Source organism: Nicrophorus vespilloides, unplaced genomic scaffold (genome assembly GCF_001412225.1).
Source record: "Nicrophorus vespilloides isolate i.1.1-1 unplaced genomic scaffold, Nicve_v1.0, whole genome shotgun sequence".
Taxonomy (NCBI): Eukaryota; Metazoa; Arthropoda; class Insecta; order Coleoptera; family Silphidae; genus Nicrophorus; species Nicrophorus vespilloides.
This window is the reverse complement of record NW_017096558.1, coordinates 13,293-26,569: the sequence shown is the minus strand read 5'-3', so window position 1 is coordinate 26,569 and position 13,277 is coordinate 13,293. Positions and strand designations below refer to the sequence as shown.

The 13,277-nt window shown below is 29.7% G+C and overlaps 1 protein-coding gene across 1 annotated transcript; it reads right to left on the bottom strand.

Annotated features, from left to right (window-relative positions):
- Nucleotides 1–1,038: 1,038 nt before the first annotated feature.
- On the bottom strand, nt 1,039–5,055 carry LOC108557392. Its single transcript, XM_017913885.1, has 2 exons — nt 3,505–5,055; nt 1,039–1,907 (listed from the first exon to the last, which is right to left on the bottom strand). The coding sequence occupies exons 1-2, from the start codon at nt 4,953–4,955 to the stop codon at nt 1,061–1,063; spliced, it is 2,298 nt and encodes a 765-aa protein (XP_017769374.1). The 5' UTR covers nt 4,956–5,055; the 3' UTR covers nt 1,039–1,060.
- Nucleotides 5,056–13,277: the final 8,222 nt, after the last annotated feature.

Here is a 13,277-nt window from a genome sequence, read left to right as displayed (position 1 = left end):
CATTTTACTTTATTTTTTATAATTAATCATCAATAATTTATTTCTTACAAAAAAATGCAGAGAAAATTGAAAAAAAATATCAATTTTATTGAAATTAATAAATTGTTTAAGAACAAAATAAAAAATTAGTAAAATCGTTTTATTACATGTAATTTTTGTATTATGATTGGATTAATTGCGATTTAGATTCGAATATGATTATAAAATCTAAAGAAATCACTTACCTTTCATTTATTATATGCGTATTTCAGTTAAATTTAATTAATTATGAATTTGGAAACGTAATTTCTGTGAAAAAACTGTAAATTCTATAATTGGATTCTTGATATTAGTAAAAACAACTTTGAAAATTAACGTAAAATCAATTTGAATGTAAACCTGTACAATAACAAATTTGTTAATTAATTAAAAATAATTACTTTTAAGTTTTTTTTTAAATTTATTAATTAAAAATTGGACTTACCTTCAATCATAAAAATTGAATTGTAAAGTAAAGAAAATAAACAGTTTTTTTTTTTCAAAAAATCTTAATATTGAGATTTTATTAATCGTTTTTTTTTTGCTTTCATCCTTTATTACACATCTTCTCTCATCATCATCATCATAATCATCATAGTTTTGGTAGACAGATATACAAATTGTTCTTCGTGGATTCGTTTTATTATTTCCATATTTTTCATCATCATCATTTTTTTGTTTCATTTTAAATATCATAAAAATCGATTAAATAATTAATCATCTACTCATTAATATCACAAATATAGTTTATTCTTTTTTTCATCATTTCCTTCTTTCTCTTGATGTTTCCATCGGTTTCGCGATTTCCATCACATTTCCACGATCTATACGAGACTATGAACATTTAACAAAGTTTATTTATAATTTATTTTATTTATTTATATTTTTTTTTTTGTATTAACAAATAGAGTTTTTTTTTTATATATATATAATATATGTATGTGTTTTTTTTTCGTTTTTTTTTTTAATAGTTTTATTTCATTTTTTTTCTTTTAATTTTCAATTACGTATTTAAAATGTATGTTTTATGTACACGCGAGAATTAGCTATTGAAGAGGGTCGAATTGTTGATGGCCTTCGGCGACGATTTCAGCAGGTATCGTGTAAGATCGCTCTCGAAGTTGCCGACGGTGAGGGTGTTCGAATTGGGTGAAGTCTTTCTCGGTTCTTCGTCTTTCGGTGTTTGCGGTGAGGCGTTGTCGAGGTACTTGTCTTGTCGCATGTTGTCGCAGGATTCCTTCATGCGTGTCAACTCCTTCTGCAGGGTGCGGTACTCCTCGAGGAAACGCTCCAGCTGAGCGGCGTGGTAATCGTAGGCGTTCATGTTGCTGTTCGGGATGCCCGGATTCGGGGTGTAAGTGACGCGATTCTCTAGTGATTGTATGTCGAGGAGCGGTGTGCTGCTGTTCATTTGGGGAAGATTGAGGAAACTGTTGGATCTCTGTTGGTTCATCCGGTTCTTGTTCAGATTCGGTCCGCCTTTGTCTGAGGATAAGCGACGGCTGGAGATGCTCTCGCCTCCGCTGCTTCCGTACCGGCTTTCCGGTAGAAGTGGAGTTTGGCTGTCCGTGCTCAAGTAGCGGGAGTTGTGCACCAGCGTTCGCTTCCTAGGGAGAGTGCAGAAGAGCTCGTTTATGTCGGAGACGCTGCCGCCTTCGCTGTTCGCTTTCGTCGGGCAGAAGTTGTTGTTGGATTTGTTCGGGGAGTTCTCTATTAGGTCGGGGAACTTCTTCTCGTCGCCTTCCAGAAGACTGGCGAGATCGGTGGAGAACGTGGCCGTGTCTTTCAACCTCCTCTGTTGTTGCTGCTGCTGACATCCTGAAGATGTTGAGGGTTGTTCGTAATTATATGTACCACACGTCGAACTGGGACTCCTCAACGAATCTTCTCTAGAAAGAAAGTTAATCTGAAGTATTATGACATGGAACATACGTAAACTAATTATAATTGGATGTAATGTTCAGAAGAAATGATTGAAATTTGGAAAAAAATGATGAAAATGTATAGGAAATAGTAGATATTTGGAGGAAATTTTGAAGAATGATAGAAATTTAGAAGAAATAATGGAAATTTAAAGGAAATTATTGAAAATTAACGGAATTGATAGATATTTAGTGGAAATGATAGAAATTTGGAAGAAATGATAGAAATTTAGAAGAAATAATAGAAATTTAAAGGAAATCATTGAAAATTAAACAAAATGAAAGAAATTAGAGGAAATGTTAAACAATTAAAGGAATTAATAGATATTTAGTGGAAATGATAGAAACTTGGAACAAATGATAGAGATTTGTAGGAAATTATAGAAACTTGAAGAAATTTGGACAATACTATAGAAATTTGGAGTAAATGATAGAAATTTAAAAGAAATAATGGAAATTTAAAGGAAATCATTGAAAATTAAAGAATATTTTAAAAAAATTAGAGGAAATGTTAAGAATTAAAGGAATTGATAGATATTTAGTGGAAATGATAAAAACTTGGAAGAAATGACAGAAATTTGTAGGAAATTATAGAAACTTGAAGAAATTTGGAGGAAATTATAGAAATTTGGACAATACTTTAATTTGGAGGAAATGATAGAAATTTAGAAGAAATAATGGAAATTTAAAGGAAATCATTGAAAATTCAAGAAATTTAGAAGAAATTTTAAAAAATTAAAGGAGTTGATAGAAATTTAGAAGAAATAATGGAAATTTAGAAGAAATAATGGAAATTTAGAAGAAATAATGGAAATTTAGAAGAAATAATGGAAATTTGAAGGAAATCATTGAAAATTAAAGAAAATGAAAAAAAATAGAGGAAATGTTAAATAATTAAAGGAATTGATAGATATTTAATGGAAATAATAGAAAATTGGAATAAATGATAGAAATGTGTAGGAAATTATAGTAACTTGCAGAAATTTGGAGGAAATTATAGAAATTAGGATGAAACAATGGAAATGTAAAGGAAATCATTGAAAATTAAAGAAAATGAAAAAAATTTAGAGGAAATGTTAAAAAATTAAAGGAATTGATAGAAATTTACAAAAAATAATGGAAATGTAAAGAAAATCATAGAAAATTAAAGAAAATGAAGAAAATTTAAAGGAAATGTTAAAAAATTAAAGGAATTCATAGATATTTAGTGGAAATAATAAAAACTTGGAATAAATGATAGAAATTTGTAGGAAATTATAGTAAATTAAAGAAATTTTGAGGAAATTATAGAAATTTAGAAGAAATAATGGAAATGTAAAGGAAATCATTAAAAATTAAAGAAAATGAAAAAAAATTAAAGGAAATGTTAAAAAAATAATGGAATTGATAGATATTTAGTGGAAATGATAGAAACTTGGAAGAAATTTGTAGGAAATTATATAAATTGAAAATGTAAAGAAAATACTTTTTTGTGATACTAGAAATATTTGACAAGATATTTGGCAAATATTGAAGAGAAAAGAAAAGATATTTAACTGTGACCAATAGTAAATGATTCCTGTACCTGTTTTGCTTCGGGATATGCAGATCTTCGAACTTGGTCTCCTTCACTTCCTCCTCATCCTCCAACTCCTGATCGGTATCCGCTCCCGGGACGACCCTGTAATCACCGTTCTTGCGTACAACCGCAAGACCCTCACCGGGTCTTCCGTTCGCGTTCTCCGACACCTTCCTGTTCATCTCGATTTTCTCGTAATCGTCCTCGCTTCTGCACGCCCTGTTAGGCCATCTATTCAAATGCTTCTTCCTGATCGTCAAAATGCACAGCGAGATTAGGCAAGTCGCCAGCACGAACAGGATACCAGCAACGACGCTGGCAAAGAGAATCTTATTGCTCAGAGGCCCATCGGCTGGTTTCCTCGACACGGCCAAAGTGACGCTCGCCTCAACACGTCCCGCCTTATTTTCCGCGGCGCAAACGTAAATACCCGCATCCTGCAGATCCGCAGTTAAAATAGTTAGGTCACTGGAGGAGTTTTGCAGATGGACAACGTACAGTTTCTTCCCGTTGGAATAAGGCGTTCCCGAGAGATTAGCAATGACTTTGTTCTTGAGCAACCATCGAACGTTCGGTTCCGGGATTCCGGTGATTCTGCACGTCATAGTTACATTTTTGCCTTCGATTCCGTGAGCCGTCGAGTCGTAGGCGAAGATCTCTGGTACGCAGGCGAACTCGTCCAGTTCGAGTTTGTCCCACGGTTTTCCCTGCAACCGTTTAGGATGGTTGCAGACCGGTGGAACGCCGAAAGGAACGTTTTTCCGGAGCATCCACTCGCGGAGCGGTCTCAGACCGCAGGAACAATTCCAAGGGTTTCCCGCTACCTCCAACCCGTGCAGATTCTGCAGGACGGTCAGCGAAGTCGGACTCACATCCGACAACTTATTCTTATCCAATTTCAACCATTCCAGCGAACGATCCAATCCGTGGAACGCGTCGTCTTCCACTGAAGCTATCTTGCAATCCGAGATTTCCAACCTCACCAGCTGCGGTACATGGATGAACGCTTCGTTGGGGATCCTCTGGATAGGGTTTCCGTTCAATTTTAACTCTCTAAGCTCGGGGATGGAGTCGAAGGTGTGCGAGGGTATGGAGTTCAACGCGTTGTAGCTCAGATCTAACTCGACCAGATTGATTAAATGTCTGAAGGCGTAGCGATCTATGCTTCGTAGACGGCATTTCGATATGAAGATCTTCTGCAGGTTGAGGAGTCCCGCCTCGCTGAACTCGTCGTGTCGGACTGTCGCCAAGTTGTTGGAGGTAAGATCGAGGATTTGCGTGCCCGCGTCCAAGTGTAACGGAACCACAGAGAGGTTAGCCTTCAAGCAGACGACGGATTCTTTGCCGCTCTTCCATTTGCACTCGCAGAGACTCGGGCAGTCGGTGAGGAACATTTGGGCGCAGAAGCCCAGAACCACGGCGAGGACGCCGAATGCTTCCGCACCCCCTGATCGCATCCTAGGATTTACTTCTTCGGCTAATGACACGATCGTGCTGCAGCGTCCGAGGAGGGAACCACTCTTTCTCCGTCCTCTTCCTCACTTTCCATTTTATTTCACAACTGCAACAAAATCACAATTAAAGTAGTTTTGACAATAAAGCAAAATAATAATGATGTGATGCATGCGAAAATAGTGGAGCTAATTTATTTGCACGCGGAAGGTGTAATCTGTTTGGAAGTCGGGTAATGTAGTTTGGAAACTAATAAAAACATGAGCCGGTCGCGTAACACGGAATTAGCAACACGTATCGGAGGCGGCGGTGAGAGAGGCGGGATTTTTGAAATAGGCAAAGTTGTGAATGTTAAATGCGACGGAAAAGAACAAGTTTTTTGATTTACGATCGTTCCCACAGTTTTTGACGCGTCAAAAAGTAATGTTTTTTTTTTGAGAATTATGCGTTCTTCTTTACCCTTCTTCTTGTTGCAAAATAAATGTTTGCGGATTGCAAATCAAAGTTGGCATATATCGACTTTATCGAAGGGGGCGATGAAAAGTTGGGAAATTTGTAAATACAAATGTAACAATAAACAAATCAAACAATAATTTACTTTGTTATTTACAATAATTTAAATAAGTCATTTTGTCATAAAAGAAGCGTTACTATTTTGATGAAATTTCAGTGAATTTATAAAAAAATTTCATTACTTATAATTAGTAAAGAATCAATAAAAATTGAACGAATTCTCAAGTAGTTTAGATAACTTAATATGACTTTACAATTAATAGAATTTGAATAGATTTACATGTATTATACGTAAATTGCAATGTTTTTAAAAAAATCTATGAAATTTATAAAAATAAATATAATATTATCAAATTGTCATAAAAGAAGCGTTACTATTTTGATGAAATTTCAATGAATTTATAAAAAATTTCAATTACTTACAATTAGTAAAGAATCAATAAAAATGGAGCGAATTCTCAAGTAGTTTAGATAACTTATTAAAAAAATTTCATTATTTACAATTAGTAAAAAATCTAAAGAAATCAATAAAAATTGAGCGAATTTTCAAGAAATTTAGATAAGTTAATATGACTTTACAATTAATAAAATTTGAATGGATTTACATGAATTATACACAAATTGCAATGTTTTTAAACAGTATACAAAAAAATCAATGAAATTTATATTGTTCAATTGTCATAAAAGAAGCGTTACAATTTTGATGAAATTTCAGTGAATTTATAAAAAAAATTCATTACTTACAATTAGTAAAGAATCAATAAAAATTGAGCGAATTCTCAAGTAGTTTAGATAACTTAATATGACTTTACAATTAATAGAATTTGAATAGATTTACATGAATTATACATAAATTGCAATGTTTGTAAAAAAATCTATGAAATTTATAAAAATAAATATAATATTATCAAATTGTCATAAAAGAAGCGTTATTATTTTGATTAAACGTTTGATTAACATCAATAAAGTTTTAGTGAATTTATAAAAAAAAATTTCATTATTTACAATTAGTAAAAAATCAAAAGAAATCAATAAAAATTGAGCGAATTTTCAAGAAATTTAGATAAGTTAATATGACTTTACAATTAATAAAATTTGAATGGATTTACATGAATTATACACAAATTGCAATGTTTTTAAACAGTATACAAAAAAAATCAATGAAATTTATATTGTCCAATTGTCATAAAAGAAGCGTTACCATTTTGATTAAATTTCAGTGAATTTATAAAAAAATTTCATTACTTACAATTAGTAAAGAATCAATAAAAATTGAGCGAAAAGAACAAGTTTTTTGATTTACTATCGTTCCCACAGTTTCTTCGTTTCTTCTTGTTGCAAAATAAATGTTTGCGGATTGCAAATCAAAGTTGACGTATATCGACTTTATCGAAGGGGGCGATGAAAAGTTGGAAGGGCGTCGCCGCAGCCGCCTCCGTCACATATTTATAGAGTCATTTGGAAGTGGCTCCACGGTTTTATATCTGGCAATACAAGTAAGTGTCCATAAAATACGGTCGCTGACAAAACCACGAATTTGTGACTCTATCACCGAATGTGCGAGAGAAACGAGGATGAGAAGTGTAGCGCCCTTTGATGGCGATGACTATGATTATGGCGATGACGATGATGAAGTTCTCTCCCTCTCTGTGTGTGTGTGTGCGTTGAAAGCGACTAAATACAACAGGATCGCGCCTAGTTTTGATGCATTATTAGTGAGGTCAGCAGCTGTTTACGATGCGGCCCTTTGTTCGTACCTTGGCAGGCATTAAATGATTACTTCGGCATTGGCGACCTAAGCCGTCGCGCGCTACATTATTATTAATGATCCGCCACGAACCTACCAACAACTTGCCATTCCCCATTCCACACACACACAGAGTAGGCTATGGATGAAAGCTTGAAAGGGGGGCTGTGGAAGGACAGGAATTAAGTTTTGAACGCCGCAATTAATATCAATTACAACCAATATCAATTTACAATTGTCACAATATTATTGACTTTTTTTTGTCCAATAATTTCATTGAATAATAAGTGATTATTGCACCAAAATATAAAATAATTAAATTTATAATCTTATATTATAATTTGACTAATTTTTAGAAAACTATCATCGTTTGTGTGTAAATTTGGTAATAGGTGAAAAACGATTTGGTTATTTATAAATTACCCTTTTATTTTTACCTTTCTACCAAGATTGAAAAAAAGTTATCAAATATTAAAAACTTTCATAACAATAAGAATGTTAAGGCAAGAAATTTTATTTCTTGAAATTACATAATAAGTAAAATTTCAAATATATCGAAAAAAAAATGGTTATATTTTTCAAAATAATGTCGATAATTTCCTTTACATAAGTTACCAAGTCCAATAATTTCATTGAACAATAAGTGATTGTTGCACCAAAATATAAAAAAATAAAAATTTATAATCTTATATTTTAATTTGACTAATTTCTAGAAAACTATCAGAAAGTACAGTTCATTTGTGTGTAATTTTGCTAAAACTATTTGAAAAAAGTTATCAAATATTAAAAACTTTCATAACAATAAGAATGGTAAGGCAAGAAATTTTATTTCTTGAAATTACATAATAAGTAAAATTTCAAGTATATCAAAAAATAAAAATGGTTATATTTTTCAAAATCATTGTAATAATGTCGATAATTTCCTTTACATAAGTTACCAAGTCCAATAATTTCATTGAATAATAAGTGATTGTTGCACCATAATATAAAAAAATAAAATTTATAATCTTATATTATAATTTGACTAATTTTTAGAAAACTATCATCATTTGTGTGTAAATTTGGTAATAGGTGAAAAAAGATTTGGTTATTTATAAATTTCCCTTTTATTTTTATCTTTCTACCAAGATTGAAAAAAATTTATCAAATATTAAAAACTTTCATAACAATAAGAATGCTAAGGCAAGAAATTTTATTTCTTGAAATTGCATAATAAGTAAAAATTGAGCGAATTCTCAAGTAGTTTAGATAACTTAATATGACTTTACAATTAATAGAATTTGAATAGATTTACATGAATTATACACAAATTGCAATGTTTTAAAAAAAATCAATGAAATTTATAAAAATTAATATAATATTATCAAATTGTCATAAAGAAGCGTTACTATTTTGATTTAACGTTTGATAAACATCAACAAAGTTTCAGTGAATTTATAAGAATTTTTCATTATTTACAATTAGTAAAGAATCAAAAGAAATCAATAAAAATTGAGCAAATTGTAAATTTGGTAATAGGTGAAAAACGATTTGGTTATTTCTACTAAGATTGAAAAAAAAGTTATCAAATATTAAAAACTTTCATAACAATAAGAATGTTAAGGCAAGAAATTTTATTTTTTGAAATTGCATAATAAGTAAAATTTAAAATATATCAAAAAAAAAATGGTTATATTTTTCAAAATCATGGTAACAATGTCGATAATTTCCTTTACATAAGTTGCCAAGTCCAATAATTTCATTGAATAATAGGTAAATTGTTGCACCAAAATATAAAAAAATTAAATTAATAATCTTATATTATAATTTGACTAATTTTTAGAAAAAAGTTATCAAATATTCAAAACTTTCATTTTAAGGCAAGAAATTTTATTCTTGACATTAAATAATAAGTAAAATTTCAAATATATATAAAAAAAAATGGTAATATTTTTCAAATATTTCTATGTCGATATTAAATTTGCTTTTGACGTGCGTTCGAAAAGCGTTAGCGCGATTGCTTCATTTAACGTTTTGGTGGAGGGTGATTTTAAGCAGCAATAAATCCCATATTTATTACATATTCAAGTGAGTGTTTGATGTAGGGAGGATGAGAGAGGGCGGGTAAAAAAAAATTGAAGGGCGAAGGGTAAAAAATAGCACACTCTTCGAATTACAATTTTTTTTTTCTCTCATCTCTCTTATTGCCGAAGATCTTTTATCGTCTACCCAAATTGCACGTTAAACTTCGGGGACATTATCTTTGGAGCTTCTAAAAATTGGTCGTGCGATTAATGGCCGCACGATATAAAACAAATTTCCGAGTATATAGTGTACGGTTTATGTACACTATATAGTGCGGAGATGGAGATATGGCGTATACATATTTATTGTGCGGCTTGAAGATAATGTCGCTGAGGGTGTGGAATTGGGGGGGGGGGTTTATAGGAACACGGTATGGGCGGAATATTCGGGTCGTTGTGTTTGCAGGATTCATGGATTCCTTCCTCCTCCTTCTCATCCTCATCCTGCAGATCTTCCACCAAGCAGGATCGAAGCTAAAGGAGGAAGACAGCAATTAACTGCGCGAAGAGATTCCCATTCCAAGGAAGGAATTCCCCACCTGTCAATTGGATTACGTAAAGCAGAGGTGACATGATTGATGCCGACAATTTAATTTCCTGACTCACTTTTCGATGTAGTCTCTCAGTCAGTGAGCGCGCGCGTTTCCCTCTCCGATGTTTCCTCTTCAAACTTCCGGAATTTCTTACCGCATTCAACGTTTATTCAATTCTCACCGAAACTTTCCTCTTGATCAAGCATTTAGTGCTCGATTTTGCTAAGTATAAATAACTTTAAGAAACTTTCCCAATTGATTTCATTGCATATTATTGTTATCATGATCAAACTTTGTGATTTACAATAATTTAAATAAGTCATTTTGTCATAAAAGAAGCGTTACTATTTTGATGCAATTTCAGTGAATTTATAAAAAAAATCATTACTTACAATTAGTAAAGAATCAATAAAAATTGAGCGAATTCTTAATGAGTTTAGTTTACAATTAATACAATTTGAATAGATTTATTTCAATTATATACAAATTGCAATGTTTTAAAAAAAATCAATGAAATTTATAAAATTAAATATAATATTATCTAATTGTCATAAAAGAAGCGTTATTATTTTGATTAAACGTTTGATTAACATCAACGAAGTTTCAGTGAATTTATAAGAATTTTTCATTATTTACAATTAGTAAATAATCAAAAGAAATCAATAAAAATTTTGAAAATTCTCAAGAAGTTTAGATAAGTTAATATGACTTTACAATTAATAAAATTTGAATGGATTTACATGATTTATACACAAATTGCAATGTTTTTAAACAGTATACAAAAAAAAATCAATGAAATTTATATTATCAAATAGTCATAAAAGAAGCGTTACTATTTTTGATTAAATGTCATTTTATTTTCTGCTTCATATATCTTAGTTTTTATTTCATTTTATATAAATATAAATAATCTAATTTTGTTAAGAAGTGTTCAAGTCTCTAAAAAATATTTTATTTATTTAAAAATATCCTAATTTAATTGCATGTTGTTTAACAAAAAGAAATGTATCGTCACATTATTGCCGTTTTCTTTAATTATTTTAAGGTTATGTAAAAACTGACATAACCTTAAAATAAAACATTAAACAATTTGGTATATTTATGAATATTTTATTACTTTTTTTTTACCTTCGTGAAAATATTGGTAAAAAAATTGTCATAAAAGAAAAATTACTATTTTAATTAATTGCAATTTTGTTTCTCTTTAAGATATATTAGATTTTTATTAATAATCGTATAATTTGGATCATTTTATTATAACTTCTTCGATATCTTAAGAAAATCATTCCAATTTAGAACATTCCAAGTGTTTCTAAAATAATAGGATTTTAATTGCAAATCGTCATAAAAGAACCGTTACTATTTCAATTTTAATTTTTTTACTAAGAATTTGAAAGATTTAGTTTTAATTAATTAAAATTGTTACTAAATGTCTTTTAAATTTCAGTTTTTATAAAAAAATACTTTTTTAATGTTATCATAAAACATCAAACAATTTGGTATATTTATGAATATTTTATTACTTTTTTACCTTCGTGAAAATATTGATAAAAAATTGTCATAAAAGTAACGTTACTATTTTAATTAATTTCAATTTTGTTATATTTATGAATATTTTATACCTTTTTTATTGATAAAAATTGTCATAAAAGAAACGTTACTATTTTGATTAATTGCAATTTCGTTTCTCTTTTAGTTATATCAGATTTTTATTAATAATCGTATAATTTGGACCATTCTATTATAATATCTTCAATATCTTAAGAAAATCGTTACAATTTAGAACATTCCAAGTGTTTGTAAAATAATAGAATTGTAATTGTCATAAAAGAACCGTTACTATTTCAATTTTAATTTTTTATACTAAGAATTTGAATGATTTAGTTCTAATTAATTAAAATTGTTACTAAATATCTGCAAATTTCTTTTGCAATGTAAACGTTTACAATTGTGGTAATTATTTCAGTTTTATTTTTGCATTTGTAAACATTTCTTATTATCCAAAAACATGAAAGAAAAAACTGAAATCACTGAAATTTATAATTTTATTGCTTTATCTTTAAAATAGTTAATTTGAAATGAGCTGATGAAATATGGTATAAAAACGAGGGTTTTAGGTTAAATCGACAAAACACTAAATTCACCCGTTTTATCGTCGACAGCGAGAGTAAAGCAAATAGTTTTTAATCGTGACGTATTGCAGACAATAGATGGGATCTCGACTATAGAACTAGCAAAGAAACGATCGGCGAGAGGAAAGAGTGAAATGGAAATAGAAACACGCAGTGGGAAAGAGAGAGAGAGAGAGGTGGCAATTAATACCGTCAGTGTATTTGCTATGCAAATATTCCCCGGGTTCTATTAATATAAAGCCGGGACGAAATCCGGATAGGTCGGATTCTTTTTAATAATCCTCTTCGAAGAGAATAGAGAAAAAAAAATCGAATAAAATACGTAATAAAAAAAGAGAACGTTGTATATACCGAAGAATTATCGGAGGATCCGCGCGTGATTGATGGCGTTAAGCCGCTTACAAATGATTTTCGCGAATGTATAAATCTTCTGTGGACGAATCCAAAGGAAGGAGACAAATAGATGTTCGAAGGTAAAAAGGAAAAAAGTGGTAAAAATACGTTTTATTAATTTGTTCAAATCGCATTAAGAATGCATCTCGTAATTTGGCAATTAGTTAAATTGAGTTTCAATATTCGTTACTTTTTGTGAATTCAATTAATATATTTTTTTAATTTAAAGAAAATTATTTACATTTTATGAATTTATTGGAGTTTTTTGTGTAAATTTAATGTATTTTATATTTACTAAAAGAAAATTGAATGAATTTATTTAAATTTTACGTTAATTTATAATTAGTTTGAAGAAATTATCAATGAAAATACATCATTACATTAAAATCAATGAAATCTGAGTAAATATGTTTGAAAAATTACAGAAATTTCATTGATTTTTATTTAATTTATTTGTGATTGTCATAAAAGAAGCGTTACTATTCGATTGCACTGTCATTTCATTTTTATTGAGGTTATGTAAGTCTCTGAATGATATTCGTAGAATATAGAGATCATATTTTTCTATTTTCAATAATCTAATAAACTTTATTACTTGTTTCTGTTAAAAAAATTACATTTATTTAATGTGTAAATTTTGTAATATTTTTTACAAATTTTATTAATCTATTAATATTAAGTGTCATAAAAGAAGCGTCACTATTTGATTGCACTGTCATTTCATTTTTATTGAGGTTATGTAAGTTTATGAATGATTTTCGTAGACTATAAAGATTATATTTTTCTATTTTCAATAATCTAACAAACTTTATTACTTGTTTCTGTTAAGAAAATTACATTTATTTAATGTGTAAATTTTGTAATATTTCTTATAAAATTTATTAATTTATTAATATAAAGTGTCATAAAAGAAGCATCACTATTTGATTGCACTGTCATTTCATTT

Coding starts and splice junctions, on each gene's coding strand:
- LOC108557392 (XM_017913885.1), bottom strand. CDS start 4,955: ATGCGATCAGGGGGTGCGGAAGCATTCGGCGTCCTCGCCGTGGTTCTG. Junction 1,908..3,504: donor CATATCCCGAAGCAAAACAG/GTACAGGAATCA, acceptor CTTTCTTTCTAG/AGAAGATTCGTTGAGGAGTC.